Here is a 15,676-nt window from a genome sequence, read left to right as displayed (position 1 = left end):
GTATACACAAGCCCCCAACCTAGATCATATACACATGCATTCATTCATTCATCTCTCTCACACACAAACGGGTCTCTGCAATTCCTCTCTCGATTTCTCTGGTTATCCTCAGTCCTCAATCCTTAATCGTCTTCGTTGAATCTTGATTGTCTTTGTCGATTCTTAAACTCGGAGACTCTCCTCCTCTCGATCTATCTCCCCTAGATCATCTTCGTCAATTCTTAAACTCGGAGACTTTCCTCCATCTCGATCTCTCTCTCGTAGACTGACCGACTCTCACTCACCCAGACTGATCGAATTCTCGATAGCTGAGCTCCCTCCTCAGCTCTTCTCAACTCCGACCACCATGACGATCCATCTCAAAGCCAAATCTTCAAACAAAAAGTATCCAAATATGATTGTTTTCTTATTTCCATACGCACCCAATCCAACTCAAATGAGTCCAGATCTCAGAAATTAGCACTCGTCTTCTTGGAAGTTTTGGTGGTGGTGGACTTGGTAATTGTTATTCTTCTGCTGCCTTGACCGCTTAAGCTCCACGAGGAAGCAACAGTTCTTCTCATTGGAAATCGCATTGAAGTTGACCTTTCCAGTGACGAGGATTCGCTGGCGAGTCTCTGATGAGGATAGGAAAACAGTGAACTGCCCCAACAAGATTCCGATCTTATGGCTCAGAATCGACAGGAACTGCGGGAAATCAAGCTTTGGGTAAATGACAAGGTTGCCGATATTGGTATTAGTCTAACCGTAGGAGAAGACGACAGGAAACGAGACACCTCTTTCGCCCTCCATCATCTTTACTTTCTCCTGTCTCCAGCAAGATCACATCAGAAGGTGGTGGTCCGACATCTCCTGGAACAATCGAGATTCGAGAGAGCTAAAGAAGAAGAGAAACAAAAAAGAAAAAAAAAAGGACTTGTGGACCGCCCTGAATCGGCTCGTTTCAAATTGCCTGACCTGGTCCGTTTCTTTTTAACCTGGGTCTGGTCCGATCCCTTCAAAATTGGGCCTGGCTCGGTCCGTGCCTAACCCTACTTTGTGTGAGGATTAAGGAATTCAAAGCCAAGAGAAGAATCACGTAATACTACGTTCTAATAATATTTTATTATTATTATTAACTGAGAGGTATTAAGTTCAATTCTCTCCAACTGAACCATATTATTGCTAGTTTATTATGAGGTTTAGCTTAATTAATAAACAAATTTAATTTTTGACAAAAAAAAAAAAAGGATAAATGAATTTTATTTAGTTAATTAAAAAAATCAATGACTTTTTTTTTTTTGATAAACATCAATGAGCTCTTTTGAGGTCATCATTTTCACTATATAGTTTGGAAAATGGACAAGGTACACTTGGCTAGTCACCGCAGGATGTCACAAACATTGTTTGACAGAAAACAGGTGATGGTAGCAACACTGGAAAGACAAAGGAAGTTGCAGGGCGACGTGACAGAAACAGTGACGTTGAGTAATGTGCATATTTGCTCCTTGCCCTCCTCGTTACTTCGCTGGTCGAACACCAACAGTTGTTACATGGAATCTTTACCGAGGTTGAGATTGTTGATCATCATCATCATGGTATTCCTCCTCTTTCGACCCATGTCTACTACATTATTAATGATGTACAAAGTTTTAAAAGATGCTAAGTGTTGATCGAGCGTTAGGTTGGACCTAGATAGTGGACTATGCGGATTTAAGTAAATTTACTATATATCGTAAAAGTAAGTGTCTATTTATAATTGAAAAAAATACAGAATTGTATTGGGATACATAATGTAAAATAAAATGACATATATATATTATAAAGTATTAGAACATATTAAAAATATGTGGAACAAGCATATAATGAGTGTTCATCTAAATATTCAACAAATAACTTACATTTTATTGAAAAACATAAAATGCAAAATAAAAAGTTATTGATTTTTTGTTTAAGTGAAAACCGAGACATAGGTAGGATAGGCAAACTCATAAGTAGGTTTAGATGTCATTTCTTAATTCTCAAAGGCATAGAGATAAATTGAAAAGGAGTAGTCAGCCGTCTAGTGCCTAAGTGAAAATTTTTAGAATAGTAACACTATGTATGTTAAGATCGAACGACAAGCAATCAAAATTTTCTTAAAATGATTTTAAGAGAACAGACTCCTATAACAAATTAAAGAAAAGGAAAATAATTTTAGTTTATTTATTTTTTGAGTTCAGAAGGAAAATAAAATTTGAACAACTAAAAACCTCATACTTTTTTAGATATATATACTTTTGTTGGAATGAGATACTTAGAAACCAAATTAAAGAACAATAAAAATGACAAAAATAGAACACGTGTTACTTAATCCAAACAAGGAGAACCTATTCGGATGAGAGATCTCACACATCTGTGCATGCCAACGTGGCAACCATAAAACGCCAATCAGAAAAATCGCAAAAGAATTATTGAAAAAAAAAGAAGAGGAAAAGAAGTCTTAAAACACAGCGATTATTTTCTCTCGCGCTCTGTCTCTCTCTCCAAAGTCTGCACAGCATAAACCCTAAAATCCAAATTGGGAAGATTGGGTGGGATTTTGCCCTAGTGCTGCCGTCTTCGCCAAATCAAAGGTAACGTTAACTTCTCTTAACTTCGGTTTCGGGCTTTTAGCTTCTCCGTTCAAGTTTTCATTCTCGTCGAATTCTTCGAGTTTTTTTGAGATTTTTTTACGTAAATTAGCTCATTTGAGATCGTAGAAGTACAAACAAAAAATTGGGTTTTGTTTATTTGGTTTGAATAATCTGTTTCTGTAGTTATTTTTGTAATCTTGTGTAAGTTTGGGGTTTTAGGATAATCTTCTGTTTATCTTAATTGAATTTGGAAAAATAGGGTGCAGAAAAGAATCGCGGGCGGATTATGGATTAAATGGGGGAGAATATATGTGTATGTGTGTGTGTTCTGTCTAGTTTTCGTTGTCCAGTATTGTATTTATAGTTGTAAAGTTTGATAATTACAATTATGATTATATTCATAAGGTACGTTTTAATTGATTTTTTGAGTTTTTGGCTTTCACGGTAACCAAAGTAGTAACAATGAGACCATTTACTTCACTTGTTTACAAATGGAGTTTGGCATTGGTTGAGGTAGCGAGGTTGTTAAGAAATTTTCTAAATCTTTTGAATTCATGCATGCACATTTTTGCTATTCTTTTATTTCAAACTTCTGAAATTGAGGCTTGGTACTCTTTCCGAGATAGAAATGTGGTGGTGTTTATATAGTTCAATGATGAATGAAAGTAGTTCTCCTTGTCTCATGCGGTAAATTCAAGAAAATAGTGGCTTTTGATAAAGATAGTTCATGTTGTGCACAGCATTGTATTCCACTAGTGTAATAGATAGAATACTGTTGAAGGACTTGAGAAGGATTGGAAGAACCCTAGAGATTATTAGCTTCAAATTATTTGGCGATGTAGGCACTATTAAATAAGTCAATGAGGGATCAAGATTTTCTGTCCAATATGTAGATTTGGACCTTGTTTTTTTTTCATTGTGGTTTTTACGAGCTGAATCATTTACATTTGAATAAACTTAAGTGGAAAACACCAAATTGGACCAATTTGAATCATATTAGACAAATAGAAACTTCAGGCGTATGTGCAAATTCACTGAAATGGAAGAAAAACTTTAAAATGTAGGAAAAGAGTTAGAAAGCTTGATTTCGTAGAAGATGCTGTGAACAAAGTAGAATATGAGGGTGAAAAATGTGTCTGGTTTTCTTATCTATGCGTATAGCCTATTTTATTTTATCTTTTTCATTTGTAAACTTTGTGATTACTACTACTTTTTTATTTTGTTTTATCCTGTTCTATAATAGTCTTTCTGACCCATTTTGGTAATCCATGAACAGGAATCTGGTGAACTTTGGTGATATAGTCTTTACAGTTTTCAACAACAGAAGTTGTTTATATCAGTTTTATTTTAATTTGGCGATCTGAGATACGTATGGCTAGTTCTTCCCCTGCTGAATCCACTCCTCATAGCGTGAATGATGGAAGTACCCATAAAGACATTCAGGACAGGATAGAGGAAGGATCCTATTGGTACTTCTTTAGAAAGGAAATTGAAGAAAATTCTCCATCTAGACGAGATGGCATTGACTTGAAGAAAGAGACTTATTTACGCAAGTCATACTGTTCTTTTCTACAAGATTTGGGTATTAGACTTAAAGTGTGAGTTTTTTAGCCTTCTCTCTTATTTCGTTCACTTTTTCTTTGTCCCCAACCAATTAATATTTGTGGCAGATGTGATTCCATCTTTGATAGTATGTCCTTAATCTTAAGCTTGAATTAAGTCTATGTCACTCCATTGATTTTCCTTTTAGGGTAACTCTCACTTTACTACCCTCAACTATCGTGAAATTCACACTTTGCTACCCTTAGTTTTTTTTTTTTTTTTTTGTCCCAGTTTCATACCTAAACTTTGATTTTTCTGACACTTTAATACTTCTGTTAGGGTTTCCGTCAAGTTCTCCGTTAAGTAATGACATGGCATAACTTTGGCCCACCATATTGTTTAGGCTTTTAGAGTTGAGGGTTTAGTCTCAGGGATTTAGACGTCAAAATCACTTAGAACCCTTAAATCCAAATAAAATCCAACAGTCCTTAATACCTACTAAACCTTCTATTGAACAAAAATAAATGATGTGCAGTATAAAAGAGACTTTGTGACAAACTGATGGATCACGTATTTGTTAATGTTTATGTAGGTAAATGTTTTGTTCAAATGTTACTCTAGAAGTGATTGTGCATTATACATAATGCATCAACGGGTTTAATTGGTAACATTAATATAACATTAGGGAGGATGTGTCTAATAAAAATGTCAAAGCATTAATAGCTTAAGGAAAGAATGAATTAAAAGTTAAAACCAAATCATGTTTGCTCAGAACTTACTGTATGGATAGTGGGGTAGTTTCAAAATGCAAAAGCATAACGCTTTTGAAATGCAATTCAGATTGGGGATGAACTCTTGGATTATATGAGAATGTTCTTACTTTAGGAACTTGGTATGTTTGAATACTTCTTTAATCCCGATTTGTGTATGGATTGAATTATGATTATTTGAGTCTTATGAGGGTTACTGTGACAAAAAAAAGGTCTTATGAGGGTTAAAGTCTAATTGAAAACACACCCAATTGAATTAATCTGACAAAAAGAGATGTGTTATTCTTTTAAAAGTCCAAAGAGGTTATTATGATTCATGCATGTAAGTTTAGACAGACATATTCATATATGTTTTGAAAAGTCTATTCATCAGCACTGAACTTATCCAACATGCTCTGAGTCCCATGTAAATGGTACTTAATTTTTAAAAACAGAATTAACTTTGAGTTGAATCTTACTCAATATCCCTGTATGTTTGAAAACCTCATGTTAACCACTGGAACTATCCTTGTCAATATCATACTACATATCTTTTATCTTGTTTTGACTCATTAGTTCAGCATGATCAAGATCCTGAATACTTTGTTATGCAGACCCCAGTTGACGATTGCAACATCCATAATTTTCTGTCATCGATTCTTTCTTCGTCAATCACACGCAAAGAATGATAGAAGGGTGAGTATTTGAAACTTGAACGCCCCCATGCCTATGGCTTGCATTGTCTATTAATCTATGTCTGACTTAGCTTTAGACTTTCTACGTGGGGTGAATGCTCACCCATTAGTTACTATCACATACATGAAAGTTCGTCTAACTTTTATTGTACTTGTGTTGCTAATGGCATGCAAGGCAATGGGGTCACAAATATGCCATGATGTCCTTAAAATTCTCATTATTTAGCCTCAAGTGTACCGTAATCCCCAGTACCGAGGTCGGGGCAAGTGACCTTGTCCACCCTCTTTAAAGGATTTATTGTATTGTTTTACTTAGGTGGGGTTTGGGGTGGGGGATAAAGTATTTAAGTTCATAAATGTGAAATCTCGTGAGTCAATGTATTACAAGTTACAACACTCTTTCTCAAATTTTGCATTGTCTCTATATAAAGGAAATACCCAGACTTATATCATTGCAAAGTTCAATTTCGTCCTTTGTATACATGCACCTGTGGCGTACAGGTGCACACGTGTCATAGAGAGCAGGTAGATTGTAGGGTTCAATTCATCTTTGTAGAGAAAGAAGAGTCATGGACAAATGATCAAATTTTGTTCACTAAACTCAATTAAAATGTGCCGCAGACAATCGCGACAGTGTGTATGTTTCTTGCTGGGAAGGTTGAAGAAACTCCACGGCCGCTAAAAGATGTTATCCTTGTGTCTTATGAAATTATGCACAAGAAAGATCCTAAAGCAGTACAAAGGATCAAGCAAAAGGTAGTCTTTATTAGAGTGTCTTTATGCAAGACATTCATCTACCTCATCTATCAAGATATTTCTTATTGATGCTTATAATCTGATATGAATTCATTCAGATCTTTATAACTTTTAAGGTAGTCATGGTGTGCATACCATTACTTTTTTCTGGTCTACTCACAAAGCTATCAGCTGTTTATGCTTGCTTTTTGGTTATAAAATGGTATGTCAACTTACACCCTACTGGTGGAGTGGACATTTGCATCTTGTGTTGCGATTTTGCAAAACAAGATGTTGTACTGTTTTCTTATTAAAAAAAAAAAAAAAAATTGAGCGGCTAAATCTTGTAGATTGAACTTTGATTAATTGTTATTTTCTTTCGTCCATTTTATTTAGATAGTCTTTTTTTATCTGAAAATGTCCTAGAGTGTGTCTTCTCTATCTAATTCTGCTTTACTCATGGCATAATCCAAATTGAAATCCTGCAGGAGGTATATGAACAGCAGAAGGAATTAATTTTACTTGGTGAGAGGGTTGTTCTTGGGACGCTTGGCTTTGATCTTAATGTACTCCATCCATATAAACCCCTCGTTGAAGCGATAAAGAGATTCAAAGTAGCTCAAAATGCCCTTGCTCAAGTTGCATGGAATTTTGTTAATGATGGGTATGCTTGTCCTAGATCATATATGCTGTTTTTGGCCTTTCTTCATTTCATTCCTGAACTTGGAATGTGCCATGCAGACTTCGGACATCTCTATGTTTGCAATTTAAACCCCAGCACATTGCAGCTGGTGCCATTTTTCTTGCTGCCAAGTTCTTAAGAGTAAAGCTCCCGTCAGATGGCGAGACAATCTGGTGGCAAGAGTTTGACATCACCCCACGCCAATTGGAGGGTGGGTGTCCTCATTTTTAATTCAGTAGGTGATGCTACAGAGCAATCAACAGTGTCCTTACCTTCTCACTAATTCTTCACCACTCCAGATTACTCCTTTACTTGCATCCCTGTAATTATTTTTGTTACTCGATATAGATTGTATGTTTGAGGATGAGCTAAAAGTAAAAAGTTTTAAACAAATTAAGAAGATTGTTAGATAATTCTGTGATTCTATGGGTGTCAGCTCTAATGGTACACATTTATTTGTGCAGAAGTTAGCAATCAAATGTTGGAACTGTATGAACAAAATCGAGTTCCAGCTTCCAATCAAGTGGCAGGAAGTGGAGGCGCTCATCGGACTCCAGCCAAAGGTACAGCTAGCAATGAAGAACATGCTACAAGCAACAGTCATTTACTGGCTGGAGGTGCGAGGCCTGAAACCTTGAAACCTGCATCAGCTACACCAGATGTTGGAAATGATGACGGATCTCCTAGAACTAACCAATGTGAAAATAATGCTACAGAAGTACAGAAATAAAAAACGTTCTGGACCAGAATGTTGATGTAGAATTCAAAGATAATCAACACGCTGCACCTTTGCTGTCTGATCAGGAGAAGATTGGAGATGCTCAAAACGTATTAGAATTTCAGTCAGAGGGATGTGGTGAAGAAGGTCTAGAAGATAACGGGAAACTTGATACAATAGAAGCCGAGAAATTGAAGGACAAACAATTAGGTCAAAGCCTGGAAAATGGGCAAGGTTCACTTGGCCAGTCACCCCAGGATGTTATAAAGAAGATTGACAGAAACAAGGTGAAGGCAGCACTGGAAAAACGATGGAAGAGCCAAGGGGATATGAGTCTAAAAAAGGATTTGATGGATGAGGATGATCTTATTGAGAGAGAACTGGAAGATGGTATTGAACTGGCTTCTGGGAGTGAGAAAGTAAAGGGAGACAGGAGTCAAAGCATGCCGAAGCCCTCAAGTACACCAGAAAGTGAGTACCTGCATCCAGGAAAACATCATGAGGGTGTCTGTGATGATGGAACGGATCTAAATAATGCCGAAGGTGAGGGTTCTGCACTTGCTGATGGTGGCCAAGGATCACCCATTTTCAGTGACCACAAGAGAAAAGCAGTAAGCCCTCCTCCACTCAATGATGCAGAGAAGAAGCAGCGGCATGATTATGAACCTGGAACCCTGAACCATAATGAGTTTGATCATACAGAAGATCACATCATGGCAGGCCTGGTTGGACACAGTGATATGGATCACATAAGGCCAGTACAGGAAAATCCTGTCTGAGGTGGTGTGTACTGCTTGCAGTTGCTGGAGATGTCTTGATATAATCACTTGCGAATTCTCTTCTTGTCCGAGTGCTTATTGTGATTTCTTCAGTGGCCGTCCTTGGTATGCTCTAATCTTTCGTCTATTTCTTCCCCATTGTCATCATTTGCGGACATATACATTGTGATGAATGTGAGGTTTATCATCTCATCTCATTTCAACAATGTTTTGGACACTTTGTTGATGGTGATGATAAATTGATAATCAATTAGTGGAAATGGAAAGTAGGGAAGAAACTTTTGGCGTTGTTGAATCCATCAATTAGCAAATTCTGCATCATCCATCTTTGGCTCTCTCTTCCTTCTTTACTTTCCTCTAATTTCAATGCATTTCGTGTACGCAACGAAGTGTGAACCACATAGGCATCATTTACCAGTCTTGGAAGTGAGGATACTTTTATGAGTTGCAAAATTAAGGTACATTTCATGACATAACATGACAAAGCAAATATGTATCCTAAAATATAAGAACAAAAAAGTACTATTATTCGCACATTTTGTATTCATCTGCCGTCTAATATTTTAAGGATTTTTATCACAATAGTTATTGAAAAAACACAATTTTTTTGTAACGAATTAAACAAGAACACGTGTACGAAATAAATTTTTATATTGTTATATTAACGAGTGTTTAGGGTTTCAATCAATGTCATTTATCTTGTACAATAATATTCTTTTGATCTGATCTCTAAAGTAGAATTTGATTCAAAGGTGATGAACACTTGATCTTGAATCGGGCTTGTGATTTTCAACGGTTGTCGAGGCTTGATCTTGAACAAATCGGGACCACGATAAGTGTCACGTGGTTGGTGATTTTCGATTTTAGTGGTGGATGAATCAACACATGTATTTATTGTGCTTGTTGATTTTTCACGAGCCCAATGAAGAAGACAAGGGTGTTTTTAAGTGTTTGATATTTGTTTTGGGCAGAGAGTTTTTAATTTTCTCTATGGCTTGAGCTTGTTTCCTTTCATTGAAATCCGTTTCTTCAAAATGAGTTGGGTTTTTATAATACAATTATGAATTTTACCACTTGTGGTATTGATTTTCTGATGTGATTTAATATGAATTTATTATTTAATTTAGCTCATAATTAAATCAAAATATTTAATTTAAAAAATTAAATTTTAATTGATACAATTTGATCAAATTTAGGTTAATTTGTTTCAGTTTGTTGATTTGTTTGATATAGGTCTCAAATGTAACATGTGTCATTTATGATTGCTTGTCTTATCATGTGCCACCTCATGAATTGGTTTAGTCATTTTCGACTAATCAGGTGATCAAATAGAATTGACCATCGAAATTTTCATGTCTATAAATGCTCAAACTTTTAGACGCGGCGTAAACGTGTGATTGTCATGAAACGTTTTATTTTGTACACTAAAATTCTATATTAAATATACTTTGATTTGAGAATCAAGCAAAGTCTATCAAATTCCATAGACGCATAAGTATAAATAAATGGGAAAATGTTGTAGCCTATTTTATCTGACAATGGAAGGGGGCCGGCGGCAGAAAGAGAGATTGGAGAGAGAGATGTGTTTGTAGAATTGTGTAGAGAATATGTTATTTCCCTCTACGCAGTGCTTTTATTTATAGTAATAAAAGAGAGACTAAATCCTTCTCGTCCAAGGAATACAAGTTCATATAAGAAAGAATAACTAGAATCAAATATAATCTAGGATTTACACAATCACACTTAAACAAGAAGTTTATAACACTTCCCCTTTAGTGTGTAAATACTCAATTAGATTCGGCATCATGTAGAAGTTGAGGAAGGCGACTCGTCGGCACTAATTCTGGGAACACACTATTCTCAATAAGGTAGGAACTTGCTTAAGGAAGTAAGTCTCACAAAAAAACCCTATGGCTATGGTAAAAACCCAAGTAGGGATAAAACCCACAGTCTAAGGAAAAATGCGTGAGAAATGTAAAGTCAAATGAAATGTCTACGGGATGTCATCAGGGATATGATCAACTCAAAGGTGGCTGCCTCATTAAAAACTAGTTAGGTGGCAAAAACCTAGTGGGAAAAATGTTTCTAATCGTAGGGAAAAAGAGTACATTAAGATCAAGTAACAATACTTTAGGATAATCCCCTTGAGTTTGACATAATTCCTAAGAGAACTAGCAAAGTTACAACTTAGAAAGTTTACGCATACTAATTCCATGAACAAGCTTCTGAAACGTCACCTTTGGTAGTGATTTGGTGAAGAGGTAAGCCAGATTGTCTTGTGAACGGATTTACGTGACTTCAATCTTCTAATGCTCTTGTTGTTAATGTAAGAAGAACTTCGGCGCAATGTGCTTGATAATATATCCTTTGATGTAACATTTCTTGAGCTGTTCAATACATGCTGCGTTGTCTTCATAGATCGTCATCGGGACATCAACAATGGGGTAAAGATCGTAGGAGCTTCGAATATGGCCTACAATTGCTCTCAACCAAAAGCATTCCCGAGTTGCTTCATGTAAGGCGAGAATTTCAAAATGGTTAGACGAAGTGGCAACTAAGGTCTGTTTATTTAACATCTAAGAGATTGCGGTGCCTTCAATGGTAAAGACATAACCCGTTTGAGAACATGCCTTGTGCGAATCAGATAATGCGTCGACATAACCAACAAGGTGAGAATTAACTCGAGATAAAGGGGTGCGACATCACTCGAGGATCTGTAGGGATAGAACAAGCCCAAATACGCAGTGCCCTTAAGGTCGTGGAAAATTCCTTTAACACCGGTCCAGTGTTTGCGTGTTGGTGCATTACTGTATCTTGCCAAAAGATTAACAGCGAAGGAGATGTAGAGTCTAGTGCATTGAGCTAAGTACAATAAAGCGCATATCACACTTAGATAAGGAACTTTAAGCTTCAAAATCTCTTCAACATCCTCATTCGGACGTAAGGAATCTCGTTTTGCATCTAGCGATCAAACGAACATATGAGTACTTGAAGGTTTCACTTTATCCTTGTTAAAGTGGCGCAACACCTTCTGGGTGTAGTTCGTTTGATGTACTAAGATTCCATCCAAATAATGTTCTATCTTGAGACTAAGACAATATCAAGTTTCCTGACAATATCAAGTTTCCTAGATTTTTCATCTCAAATTCCGACTTTAGGTGTGTGGCAGTTCTCGCGAGCCCTTCAGGAGTTCTAATGAGGTTTATGTCATTGACATATACTGCAACAATTGCAAAACCGAAATGTGACTTCTTAATGAACACACAAGAGCATAGTTTGTTGTTCACATATCCCTAACTAGTCAAATACTTACTCAGACGATTATACCAGATTCTTCCAGATTGCTTCAAATTGTAGAGTGAACCCCTCAACCGAATTGAGAGCGTGTTCTGGGGTTTGGAAATATTTGATCTAGTCAATATAAGTCATTCAAGAACTTTTATATAAATTTTCGTATCAAGATCCCCATAGAGATGCGCAGTTACTACGTCCATCAACTGCATACTCAGTTTTTCGAAAACTACCAAATTGATAAGGTAGCGAAAAGTAATCATATCCATAATGGGTAAGTTTCGTCATAGTTAATCCTGGGGCGTTGTGAGAAGCCTTACGCAACAAGACAAGCAATTTCATTCTTCTCATTACGCTTCCGAACAAAAACCCACTTGTAGCCAACGGGCTTCACATGTGGAGGAGTATGAGCTACATGTCCAAACACCTTACGCTTCGTAAGCGAATCAAGTTCGACTTGGATTGCTTGTTTCTTGTTTGACCAATCTATTCTATGTCGACATTCATCAATGGAAGGGGTTCAATGTCATTGCTTAACATAATCTCAATAACTACTGCATATGTAATGCATCGTCGATGATCATCTTATTTCTACACCACACATCATCTAAGTTAGCATAATAGACCGAAATCTCATGATTATCAAGAGGTGGATTCGTCTTTTCTAGGACGTTTCCGTAATCTAGAATAAGTAAGTGACAGTTGGATTCACGGTAGGCTTTTCATGTGCCTGTGCCCTGGGTTTCCTCTTCCAAGGGTGTGAATCATTTGAACCAAGAGGTCTGCCACGCTTATGTGTAAGGGTAGATGATTGGCTAGCCGCTAATGTATGTGGATCACCAAAGTTGGTGTCTCGAGCCTCCAAGAGGGAAGTTTGTCGTACATTTGGTACATCCATCTTTGCAGGCACATTCGCAGCTAGAATATGTGATATTGCCACTCGCGCTAGATCGGTGAAAGCATCTGGCATGATTTGAGCTATACTCTGAAGATCTAATATGCGTTGCACTTCAGTCTCAAATTGAGCGGTACAGGGATCTAAATGAGACAAAGTGAGAGTCATCCACGATAATTTGCATCGTTCTTCAAGAACGTTAACGTTCTTATCTCCCTCTAACGATGGGAAAACAGTTTCATAGAAGTGACAATCCGCGAGACGAGCGGTAAATAGATCACCTATCAAAGGTTTTAAGTAATGAATGATTGAAGGAGAATCATATCCGACATAGATTCCTATCATTCGCTGATGCCCCATTTTTGTACGTAAGGGCGGCGAAATCAACGCATAGATCACACAACCAAAAACGCGCAGATGCAATATGTTGGGTTCGTATTTGGTAATCAACTGAAGGGCACTATATGGTTGGATCGCAACAGGCCTCAGGCGAACCAACAGGCCTGCGTGCAATATTGCATGGCCCCAAGCAATTGGGAGCTTGGTACGTATGACCAATGATCGAGCAATCATTTGTAAGCACTTATTGAATGCCTCTGCCAGGCCGTTTTGGGTGTGAACAGAGGCTACTGGATTTTCAACTTCAACTGCAATTGACATGCAATAGTCATCAAAAGTTTTAGATGTGAATTCTCCAGCATTATCCAATTGAATAGATTTAATCTGATAATTAGGGTGATGATCCTTGAGTTTGTTAACTTGAGCCAATAGTTTGGAGAATGCAGCATTCCTTGTGGACAACAAGCACATGTGTGACCACATGTGGAGGCGTCAACCAAAACCATAAAATATCTAAATGGTCCGCATGAAGGTTGAATCAGTCTACAAATGTCCTGTTGAATCCTTTGTAGAAAACTAAGAGGATTCGAATGAATCTTGTCATAAGAAAGCTTAATAATAAGCTTTTCCATAGAACAGGTTTGACATGCGATTCCTTGAATCGAACCTATACTTTAGGTTAATGGATGCTCGTGTGATGATATGAGGATACAACGCATCGCTGTTCGTCCAGGGTGTTTTAAACGATCATGCCAAAGTGTAACTTTGTGCGCAGTCCCAGAGGTAGGGCTGGCCACATAGTGGCTTTTTGTGGGGTGTATGATCGTAGTATACATACCACTCGGGATACGCTTCTGGCCGTATTCGTAGGAAGTTATGCATATAAATTCAACTTTGTTTTCAACATAGGTTTTAGCGTGGTAATTATTATCTCTAATGTCCTTAAAACTAAACAATGTTCTTCCGGAACGGGGAGAATAAAGTGGATTAATGGTTAAAATTGTACCTGCCATATCTCAACCCAGGCTCCACCACATCTCGGGCTCGACTCCGCCGTAGCACGATATTGTCCGTTTTGGGCCCCGACCATGCCCTCACGGTTATGTTTCTGGGAACTCACACGAGAACTTCCTAGTGGGTCACCCATCTTGGGAATGCTTTTAACCGAACTAGCTTAACTTTGGAGTTCCGATGGAACTCGAAGATAGTGAGTTTCTAAAAGGCCTCGTGCTATATGGAGGTGGGCATGTACATATAAGGCATAGATGATCCTCTTCCCTAAGCGATGTGGGATCTAACAGTACCATTGGACAACATTATACGCGTCTTATCGTATCTTTCAATCAGGTTGGATGGGCCTAAGAGGGTTGTCAGATGTGCATTCTTAGGTATGAAGTTAGTGAAATAGATGCGTTCACGTAAAACGGTGTGTGTGGTTGCACTGTCTGCCAGACAACTAACTTTCCCACTAGTCATACCTAGAATGAAAATTAATTTGAATCGGTCACATGCATAAAAGTTCTTAAAATAAACATCCATTCAAAATAATTTTAAGTATTCAAGGATAGTAGTTAATTAAAAACTTAATATCCGAAAACAAATCACCAACAAATAATCCAAACATAAATGATGTTCAAAATTAAACCAAAAAACACAAGAGGGTCGGCCACTAGGTGGAATTCGGCCCCAATGTCTAAATTTCAACTAGAAAAATAGTTTATGTCTAAGATTCTAATCTTCTATAGGAGTAATAACCTCTTGAAAGTTAGAAACTTTCATCTTGGTACTCTCTGGTTCATCCACTTGCACGAAGTTTGATTCAAACTTCTTACGACGAGAATGATATTCAGCTACAACCTTCTGGGGAGCTCGGCAAACACAAGACCAATGGTCATTTAAACCACAGCGATAACACATATGGTCTTGCTGCTCAGCGTGGCTCAACCATAGAAGTTACAGGCTTGGGCTAGCGGCTTGTGTTATGGGTTCGAAGAACCCTAGCAGTTTTCGAGTTTTTTTTTTCTTTCAATTAATTCAGTTCATATTCAATATATAATTTAATGAATGAACATATATTTGAAGCAATTCATGGCAATATCAAATTCACATAATTCAACAATTATGGATATAATGCATATACAATTTATGTAGAATCTAAAATTCGAAAAACGTAAAGTTGAGTCATGTATTATGGTGAATATTCATGCTTTCGTGGCTACAAAAATATCGAGATAAAAACAGTTGTTTTGAAAAAACTTGATTGCATGATGATACTACTTCCATGTCAAATTCCTAAGCGCAATGGTAGAAGTGTGTTGATAACATGTTGTAGCCTATTTTGTTTGACAAGGAAATGGGGGCTGGTGGCAGAAAGAGAGAAAGATTGGAGAGAGATGTGTTTATAGTGTTGTGTAGAAGAATATGTAGAAGATGTGTTATCTCGATACGCAGTACCTTTATTTATAGTAATAAGAGAGATAAGAAATCCTTCTGGTTCGAGGAATACAAGTCCATATGAAAAATAATAATTAGAATTAAATCTAATTTAAGATTATCCACGTAAACAACAAGTTTATAACAGAAAACAAATATTCTTTTTAAAAGAAAAAAGAGCAACGAGAAGTGGAAAAAAAAGAGGAAGTAAATAAAAAGGAACC

General features: G+C 37.0%; 1 protein-coding gene across 1 annotated transcript; it reads left to right on the top strand.

Annotated features, from left to right (window-relative positions):
• Nucleotides 1-3,083: 3,083 nt before the first annotated feature.
• Nucleotides 3,084-8,789, top strand: LOC103940737 (cyclin-T1-5). Its single transcript, XM_048573955.1, is given in 8 exon segments — nucleotides 3,084-3,107; nucleotides 3,871-4,192; nucleotides 5,500-5,581; nucleotides 6,202-6,336; nucleotides 6,804-6,979; nucleotides 7,057-7,208; nucleotides 7,462-7,704; nucleotides 7,707-8,789. Coding segments are annotated over 7 exon segments (1,803 nt in total). The 5' UTR covers nucleotides 3,084-3,107; nucleotides 3,871-3,965; the 3' UTR covers nucleotides 8,495-8,789.
• Nucleotides 8,790-15,676: the final 6,887 nt, after the last annotated feature.

This window comes from the organism of the source record quoted next, unplaced genomic scaffold (genome assembly GCF_019419815.1).
Source record: "Pyrus x bretschneideri cultivar Hongxiangsu unplaced genomic scaffold, Pyrus_bretschneideri_v1 Contig7, whole genome shotgun sequence".
NCBI classification, from domain to species: domain Eukaryota; kingdom Viridiplantae; phylum Streptophyta; class Magnoliopsida; order Rosales; family Rosaceae; genus Pyrus; species Pyrus x bretschneideri.
This window is presented reverse-complemented; position numbering and strand designations above follow the sequence as displayed.